Source organism: Astatotilapia calliptera, chromosome 4 (genome assembly GCF_964374335.1).
Source record: "Astatotilapia calliptera chromosome 4, fAstCal68.1, whole genome shotgun sequence".
Taxonomy (NCBI): domain Eukaryota; kingdom Metazoa; phylum Chordata; class Actinopteri; order Cichliformes; family Cichlidae; genus Astatotilapia; species Astatotilapia calliptera.
Window position 1 is genome coordinate 1,760,764 of NC_137425.1, and position 9,303 is coordinate 1,770,066.

The 9,303-nt window shown below is 46.5% G+C and overlaps 2 protein-coding genes across 2 annotated transcripts; one reads left to right on the forward strand and one right to left on the reverse strand.

Moving 5' to 3' along the window:
* Window positions 1-285: 285 nt before the first annotated feature.
* On the forward strand, window positions 286-5,502 carry jmjd8 (jumonji domain containing 8). Its single transcript, XM_026163918.2, has 9 exons — window positions 286-501; window positions 1,492-1,587; window positions 1,680-1,728; window positions 1,838-1,934; window positions 2,012-2,080; window positions 2,628-2,747; window positions 2,958-3,025; window positions 4,458-4,592; window positions 5,026-5,502. The coding sequence occupies exons 1-9, from the start codon at window positions 404-406 to the stop codon at window positions 5,104-5,106; spliced, it is 813 nt and encodes a 270-aa protein (XP_026019703.1). The 5' UTR covers window positions 286-403; the 3' UTR covers window positions 5,107-5,502.
* A 483-nt stretch (window positions 5,503-5,985) lies between these two features.
* Window positions 5,986-8,581, reverse strand: LOC113020171 (E3 ubiquitin-protein ligase CHIP-like). The gene is made up of 7 exons (XM_026163916.2): window positions 8,447-8,581; window positions 8,097-8,295; window positions 7,829-7,994; window positions 7,647-7,734; window positions 7,470-7,526; window positions 7,260-7,376; window positions 5,986-7,101 (listed from the first exon to the last, which is right to left on the reverse strand). Exons 1-7 carry the CDS (start codon window positions 8,564-8,566, stop codon window positions 6,976-6,978), a joined length of 873 nt encoding a protein of 290 aa, XP_026019701.2. The 5' UTR covers window positions 8,567-8,581; the 3' UTR covers window positions 5,986-6,975.
* Window positions 8,582-9,303: the final 722 nt, after the last annotated feature.

Consider the following 9,303-nt stretch of genomic DNA (forward strand, 5'->3'; position numbering starts at 1 on the left):
GAGGCGTGCAGTCGATGGTTAGGTCTCAGATTAGAAAGCAAATTTTTTGTTTAGTCAAACAAGAATGCAAATAGATGTGCTGCAGTTTGTGCTGTTTTGCATGAGAGCAGCAACAAACAGCAGGACTTTATCAAGGCCAGGTGGGTCACAGCAGTGCTGCAGGGAAACGGGCCTCTTGAAATAAATAAAGAGTTGAGGACTACAAACCGATCTACAGAGGCGCTCAAACGTTCCACGCACCTCGAACGCATCAACCGGTCTGATTAATGTGGTCCTTTCTGATTGGCTGTCGTCCAGGAAGTAGGAGTCGGCGCTTACTTGACGTTCATGTGGGACACTGAGGAGAAACAGGCTGATTTGTGGGGCTGAGCTCGGTCGAAGCTCGCGGAGGCTTTTGGGGAGAATGGAGATCAAAGCGGCGCGGCTCGCTTTTATCTTCTTCACCGCCGCAGTGACTGCGCAGCTGCAGCAGCAGGAGGAAGATGAGGATGGAGGAGGATGGTGAGCTACACTCTGCTTCAGCCTGACACGTTTGCATAAAACTCATTCAAACAACCCTCGCTGTAGTTTCAACCAGACTCCGTTCAAAAACCTGTGAAGTTAACAGCTGTGTCCACGAGGAGCGATTTCAGTGGCACTGATGACGTCATACGTTTCATGCAGAACGAGCCCGGTCAGAGACGATTATGACTACGATTAACCTAACCGTATTAAACTGTCCGCGTGCTCCTAAATACGTCATATGGCAGCTGATTTTGTCCCCGCACAGATAAATAAATAAAATCATTTCACGTTATTTTTATTATTGTTTAATAAAATATAAAAGCACAATTTCAGATTTTCCCATCTTAGCTTCCAGCTGCACTTCAGCAGATCCGAGGGTGGAAATTAAAACGAGAACATTATTTTATCGTTTAAAGATAAACTCTGGATTCAGATTAGTGAGCTGCTGAGAGGCTGCAGTTCATCCAACGTCCAGGAGAGGCAGCAGTGAGTCAGCCCCATAGACTCCAGGTTAAAACTTTCCAGCAGAAATAAACATGTTTGCAGCCTGTAGATAACACCTGTGTTTATAACTCACCTATTTAAAGTTTGCATTATTAGGGGCGTGGCCTCTGTGACTGACAGGTGGATGGAGACACAGGTGTAGCTGTCTGCTAGCTTCACCTGACCTGGACCTCTGGACCGTGTTTGTGCTGTTGGAGCATTTTGAATGACATCATGTGACCAATAACATGGCTGCTATGAGGTCTGAGGAATGTTATAAAAGGACGATCTCTGGGTTTGAGTCTACGCCTCAGTTTTATTTAATAGCTCCTCCTCCTCGCATCCTGGAGGTCATCAGCTCGAATGTGACATGAATGTTGGGTTTTTAAGGTGGAACGAGGGAGACAGATTTAAATGACTGAGGAGCTGCTGAATGAATGTTAGAGCGTGTAAGCAGCTCCACAGGTGAGCTCTGCTCTTACCTGCGCGCCCCGCTCTGCTCAGGTTCTCGGCCTCAGACGTCAGGTCTCAGGATGAAGGTCGGTGTAACATCGACGTGCTGCACGGCTCGTCGCTCTCGTACCAGCAGTTCATGGAGAGGTGCGTGAGTAAGCTGCTGTTTCTCAGCAGACATTCACTGATGACATCACCGTGTAAACAGCAGCACTAACCTTCAACTGTGTTTCCTGCAGGTACGCGTACGGCAGGCCGGTCATCCTCAGAGGCCTCACTGACAACACCGTACGTATTGAAAACAGACATCTTATCTACATGTAAGCATCACATGACTGAGCTGCAGGCAGGTGAGCACAGGTGAACAGCCTGAAAGGTCACGCTGGATCTGTTTCAGAAATTCAGGCTTCTGTGCTCCAAGTCGAGCTTACTGAGAGAGTACGGCGCCCACAGAGTGAGGCTCAGCACGGCCAACACCTACTCCTACAGGAAAGGTACGCCCGTCTCACCTGTGTGGCCTCGCAGACACACCTGTTCACTTCCTGCTCCTGACTGTGCTGATCTGTTTCAGTGGACGTTCCCTTCCAGGAGTACGTGGACGAGTTTCTGAGGCCTCAGTCTGCGGACGCCCTCGGCAGCGGTGAGTTTTAAAGCCGCCGCCGCCGGGACAGGTGTTCAGGAAACGCTCTCGTTTGGTTTCCTGTTTCCTGGCTTTGCTTTGTTAAACTTGTTTTTTTGTTTTCTCTCATTTATTCAAGTTTTTTAGGTTTCGTCATTTTTTGTTTAATTCTAAACATTTTTGGTCACTTTGCTTTTTTTAAAAAGGATTTCTTAGTTTATTCATATTTTTTGGTTTTAATTGTTTGTATTTCCTCTCATTTAGTGATGTCTTATTTATTTATTTAGTTTTAAAACTTATTTCACTTCATTTTTTTTAGTTTTATTTTACTCTTGTTTATTTATTTATTTTTTTACTTTACTCTGAATTTTCTGTCACTTTATTTTTTATTTTAAATGTTTTCTATTTTTACTATTTTGCTTTTATTAACATGGTTTGTTTTCATTCATAATTAAAAAATATTTTGTTGTTTTCCTTATGAATCTGTTTCCGTCTGTTTTCTTCGACTGGACGCTGCTGTGACTTTTATGCTGTGAGATTTATTGAATAATGTTTGACTTTCCTGCAGACACGCTGTATTTTTTCGGGGACAATAACTTCACCGAGTGGCAGAGTCTCTTCGAGCACTACGAGTCTCCGCCGTACGTCCTGCCGCTCACCAGCGGAGCGTACAGCTTCGGCATCGCAGGTCAGAGAGCGGCAGACAAACGAGGAATGACATAAAATCAAGAGAAGGAAAAAGATCTGATAAACCTGACAGGACTCGTGTGACACATAATTCTCTATGATAATCTGCTTTTTTAGGACCATTACTGTGAAAATTCTTTTAAAATGAAAGAAATCTCAGAAATATCCGAGAGTGGAATCCAAACTGTAGCTCCGCTTTCTTCTCCTTCAGGTCCTGGAACAGGAGTCCCCTTCCACTGGCACGGCCCGGGATACTCCGAGGTCATCTACGGAAGGAAGGTGGGAGGAATATGGGCTCAAAATGTGGTCATAAATATTTTGTACTTGTAAATCAGGATTTGTATGTGTAAAAAAGATTTGTGTGTGGACTTAGAAAAAAAACCCCTGCAAGTTACAAGTACGGATTTTGACCCCATTTTTCTTCCTTTCATCTGATTGGTCAATGTCATGTCAATCACAAATGTAATGATCCAATCAGAGAACAGATGGGTTTGGCTGTCGAGGGGCGCTTTTTTTGAACTGCAGGTCTTTGAAGGGAATAAATGCTCTTTTACATGCCAACCCAGCGTTTTCCTTCATCACCACGAAGGAAAACAGTCTGTGGTCGTCCGAGTTCGGTGATTTTTGTGTCACAGGTCTACGTGTTTAATACAGGGACTTCCACAGCCTTTTCAACAGCGCTGTGGACCGCGGGGTGGGGGCGGGCAGTGTTTTGGAAATGACAGTCTTCATTACAAAGCTTTCTTCGTTATGAATTAGCATACATGTTTTTATTGAACATTTGAGGAACCAGCAAAAAAACCCCAGAAACTCTTGTAGTTCACATAAAGTCAGAGATAGAAAAGACAAGGAGCAGGTGCATCTAGTACAGGTAGAGCTGCTGCAAAACCCCACAGAGCCCAGCAGCCAGCAACAAATTCTGGATCCTTTGCTTTTAGTTAGCAGTTAGCATTAGCAGCACATCCTGCGTCCGATGTGAAAGGACTTTTATGCTGCGCACTGTGACTCACAGCAATGGTCCTGGGTCAGCCCTGACTTTGTGTTAAACTAATCCTAAAGTAATAATGGTGTTTCTAACCACTGATATACCACAACTTTATCCTTTCAACAGCTGCTGAAAGTTAGGGGACCTAGCTGCTATCGGATATTTATATAGAGGTCCTCCAGCTTCAAACTGTATTACCCTTCAAGGACCTGCAGTTCAAAAAAAGCGCCCCTCGACAGCCAAACCCATCTGTTCTCTGATTGGATCGTTACATTTGTGATTGACATGACATTGACCAATCAGATGACGGGAAGAAAAATAGGGTCAAAATTCGTACTTGTAACTTGCAGGGGTTTTTTGGCTAAGTCCACACACAAATCTTTTTTACACACACAAATCCTGATTTACAAGTACAAAATATTTATGACCACATTTTGAGCCCATAGAGGAAACCAGCTGTTTAATTAAACTAATTAAAGAGGCTCTGTGTGGGGAGGGGAGTGGCTTTGTGGACATGTGGCGCCCTCTGGTGGATCTCAGCCATTCAGAGCTGGATTTCCAGTAACGAAGTGGATGAGGTGTGGTTGTGTAAATGCGTGCTTAAATCTGCGGGTCATGTGGCAGCGTCTCAGTGTCAGATTTTCAAAATAAAACTGAAGTAAACTAAAACTGCTTCCTCACAGAGTGATGCGTTTCCTGTTAACCTCTGAATTACTCCTCACACAGCGGTGGTTCCTCTACCCGCCCGATCAGGAGCCTCACTTCCACCCGAACCGCACCACTCTGTCCTGGGTCACAGAAACGTACCCCAACCTGCTGGAGGACGAGGCCCCGCTGGAGTGCACCATCCGACCCGGAGAGGTAACGCCGCCCAACCTGCTCACGACTCGCCCCAAGCACACACAGCAGGGTCGCTTTATCTCAGCGTCCATTTCAGTAAAAACATGAAAGTTAGTTCATGTGTGTAAAGTAAAAAGCTTCGTCTGGACTCTGACCCCAGATGCCGGCGAACTAAGCAGTGACCCGTTCAGAACGCCACAGCTAAACAGCTGATTTAAGAGAGACGGGATTCAGCAACGCTTCAGATGTGAGAGCAGTGATACTCAGGCTGTTTCCTTACTTGGACATTTAATTACACCTCATGCTTCTGAAGTTTTCAGCCGTCCTGGAGGTTTTCCAGCCCCTGACGGGAGACCGGCTCTAAAACTGAGCCCTCGGAGCGCCGCCTGTTACATTTGAACGACTGGATCGTGAGCGCGGCGCTAACGGTGCGTTTCTGCATGTTTGTCTCCAGGTGCTGTATTTCCCCGACCGTTGGTGGCACGCCACTCTAAACCTGGACACAAGCGTCTTCATCTCCACCTTCCTGGGCTGAGCTCTCAGGACGTCTTTAAGGATTTCCTGGCACATTTTAAGAAAACTGACTCACAGAGGGATTCAACCGCAAATAACAGATTTGTGTCATTTTAGGATGTCTGCAGTTTAATTCTGCAGACCTCGGGGGATCACAATCACAGATTACTCATTTATTTTAGCAGGTTGTTGTAATGTTGACCATCACGCTGTGTTTCTGCACTCTGGAAGCTGAATTCAGCTCTGATCACCGTGTGCTGCAACAGGTTTTACTTGAAATCAAATGCAAACATCTTTTCATTTTTTGATGAGATTTGATTTTCTGTCATGTTAACCTTTTTACGGCGACCCCGAGGGGTCACGGAGAAGCAATAAAGTACTTAAAATCCTGGGAATTAAACCGAGGAACTAAACTGGATTTGTTTTAAATGTTTTTATTCCGAACATCTGAACAAACTGTAACATGACTCTAACACTGAGCCCTCCCACTCTCCGGCTGCCTCTAACGGTCAGGGAAGCACTCGGGGAAAATTTCTTCCAAAATGCAAAAAGCATGTGACAGCTGTGAAATCTCCACACATCTGGAGCCAAAAAGCCAAAACGCTAATACAGAGGCCCTGATGTGGGCGGAGTCAGTAATCATTTCCATCTTTTATATACAGTTTAACAATCTGAGGCAATCGTTCTCAATGTGCCCATTTATTTTATTCATGCAAAACCTTTAATATGTTTGGCCCCTGCAGGCCTCCGTAGTGTCTGCTTCTCACCGGGTAAAACAAAAAGAGCTGAGGTTGAAGATGTGAGTGTTTCTGGAGCTTTTCTCATTTTGTCTTTTATTTGAGCTGGTTTTGGATTGTTTGTGGTCACTGAGCGAGACGAGCACGAATAACTGAGGCTGAAATACAAAAACACGAAAGATTTATTCACATTTATTTCTACTGAACATCGGCAGGTTGATCAGAGTTTTCCCGTACAGACGTTGCATCACCTGGATCTGAAAACCGTTCCCTGTGAAATCTGCTCCCACTAAACAACCGTGCAGGTTTAACTTGATTGATCTGAAGCAGAAACGATAAAATAGCAAAAACATCGAGGATGAAACGAGTGAAAACGGGCCGGCGTACAGAATACTGAGCATGGTGCGATGTCTCATGTTTGCTCAGGTGTCAGTGAATGCAGCGCTGGCCTGACAAACACCACCTTTCAGGACTTTCCAGTTTCGTCTCCTCAAACATTAAAGATCTACAGCCGAAGCGTTCGGAGCTGCGACGTGGGTGCGAACCAGTAAAACCAGAGTTTAACCTGCGATGTTTATACCTTCAGCAGCGTACAGTCATAAAGAACGGTGTCGGCTCAGCGCTCTCTCCTACGTCCTTTTTCCAGAGATCTGATTGGCTGGCGAGTGATGATTTCACACCTGTTGATCTCTTTTCTCACCTCGCGTTGCAGCCTGGGCCTCTGATTGTTGTGCAGCAGCGTGATTGTGGTCATGTGGTTCTCAGACTGCTACGCCATCAGCGCAGGGCGTCGTTTTCAGTCTGTATTTAATCAGATTAAAGCGGAAGTGGTGGGTTTTGTTTCTGTGGACACTAAAGTGGACCCACTCTGCTCATTAACTGGACTCGAGAGTGGACTTTAGCCCACTTAGCTCAGCGGTGCAGGAAAAAAACATCTGCAGTTTAAACTTTTTGGCTCACGGGGATTAGCGCACACACCGAACGTCATGTTTAATACAAACATCCAGCACTGGAACATGACAGGAAATAAAGAGGAGATGATTGGCCCGTTGACCTCACGCAGCAGCTGTCTTTACCTCTCATGATAAAAACTCCCAGAGTGACGGCTGCTGTGACTGGGATGTTTAAAATAAAGCTGAATTGAACAAACTGGGTCAGTAGTCCTCCACCCATCCGTTCTCCAAAATAAAAGCATCGATGACTTCCTTCATGGCCAGGTTTGGGATGAGCTGATCTTGGGTCAGCGGCGTGCGCGTCACTGGATCAAAATGTCCGACTCTCTGTGGGAACAGAACAGAGAGCCGTGCGTCCTGTCGTCATCACAATACTACAGACTTCGGTTAAACTTCATTCGCTGGTAAAATCAGGATTTGATGAGTTTTTCGTGCTGAAAATGAGTCAATGAAAGCAGCCGTGAGCGAGTTGGGGCATTTTTTACCTGCAGGTGCTCCTCGATGTCTTTGCGGTCGTAGGTGATGCCGCTGGGAGTGATGCACGGCTCCCTCATCAACTCAAAGCTGATCTTTCCACACAGGAAGTCTGGGATCTCACGCTTCTGTCAAACACCAAAACAAACTCATTTGTCCTAAACCGGCTCGTTGTACGAGGACTCGTCCGACTGAGGAAAACACGGCGGACCATCACTGACCTTCCTCTTTTCATCGACCTGACAGAACAGCTCCTCCAGGTCCGACAGGTATTTGTCCTGCAGATAAATAAATAATATAAATCAGAATTTGTTTGCTGGCAGCATTTCAGCTTTAATGTTTTGCACTATCAGGACGCTCCTGATGTCACTGAGGAGAATTTCACAATAAAAGCCTACGTGTTTGGTGTGGATCTCGTTGAAACGCTGACGGACTCTGCTGTCGTCGGATTTTTCCTCTTGCTTCTGTCTGCAGCGTTCCAGTTCTCTGAGGATCAGACCACACAGACAGACACACTTTACTCCAGGAGCCCTCGTTACAGCGACCAAACGGCCGACGGCTCGTTTCTCTCGGGCCCTGCCTCTTTTTCTCGGCGTGGATGAGTTTGGTGAGATAGGACTGCAGCTCGCTCTCCTGGTTGATCCTCCTCTCCTCCATACTGTTCCAGCGCTTCTTCTTAGCGATGCGCAGCGCGCTGGGGATGTCGTCGCCAAAGTTCAGCCGCTGCTCTTTTGCCAGATTATAAGCTGGAGAAGGAAACAAAGAGGTTTTTTAATGCAGTGTTCCACTGTTTGCAGACTCGCTTTCTTCATTTCTGAAAAAGAAGCAGGCGTGTTCTAAATCCCTACCTTTCTGCAGGTTGCCGATGGCGTCGTCGTAGTTTTCCATCTCCAGGTGACACTGTCCCATGAAGAAATGTGCTTTGACCGACTGGCTGTCGAGCTCCAGAGCCTGCCTGCAGTCTGCCAGAGCTTTGTCGTACTGCTGCAGCTTCACGTAGCACAGCGCTCTGTTGGTGTAGTACGCCGGAATGGAGGGACTGTGGCTCTGATGGAGAACAGACACACGGAGGAGGCGGCACTGATCAGACTGATTCCTCGGTTTCTCAGAGAAAATCATGGAAGTCAGGAAAAGTGTGTTTATATGAAAATGAGCAGAGGGAGGAAGGCGAGCACGCTCCCCATCGCCTGACCCTTACTATGGCTTTGGTGTAGCAGGCTGCAGCCTCCAGGTATTTGCGGCTCAGGAACAGACGGTTTCCCTGCTCCTTCAACTCCTGAGCCGACACAGAGGCGTCCTTCTCCGGACTTTCGGACATTTTGTCACCCGAGCCGGCTGCACCACCAGCAGCTGCTGCTTTGCTTTGCTTCCCTATCCTGACACTGGGATCCAACAGGAGGAAGAGGAAACTGGAGGGGAAAGATCCAGGGAGTGAGTCAGTGTAAGAGGATGTTTGGTACCTTTACCTGGCAGGAGCTAGATCCTAATGAACAGCATCCTGTCCTGACTGGACGATGAGATCAGACTTTGCTTACACAATCAGGATATTATTGACTAGATGCAACAATGCTGTAACTTTGATTACTGAGTTTGTGCAGGTAAACAACTGTGCACAGGCAAACAAAACTACACCTGTAATCCTACCATGTCAGTTTGAGTGCATTTATTAGTTCTTACTGCGCATCACCACAGACACCGAAAACATGACTAACCCGTTTTTCACGGAGCTCTGAGCTCTCACCGCCCACACACCATACAGGAGGAAATGCTAATGTGAAGCTAGCCCTAGCATGCTAATGTTTCTTTCCCTCTTTTTCTGACCTGGTTCTTCAGAGCTTTGGTCTCCAGCCACGTTGTTTAATTAAAACGGGGCTATAAAGCTAATCAACGAAGTCTGCTATCAGCCAGCACAGCTAGCTGTAGCAGATGCGACACACACACCCAGCGCTAGCTAAAAGCGTACCTGAGCGTCACGGCTACACACCTGAGGAGGCTGAAAACCACCTGGACCTCGAAGGGCTCACGCTTCCTCTGTGACGTGTAAATATGCCGTTT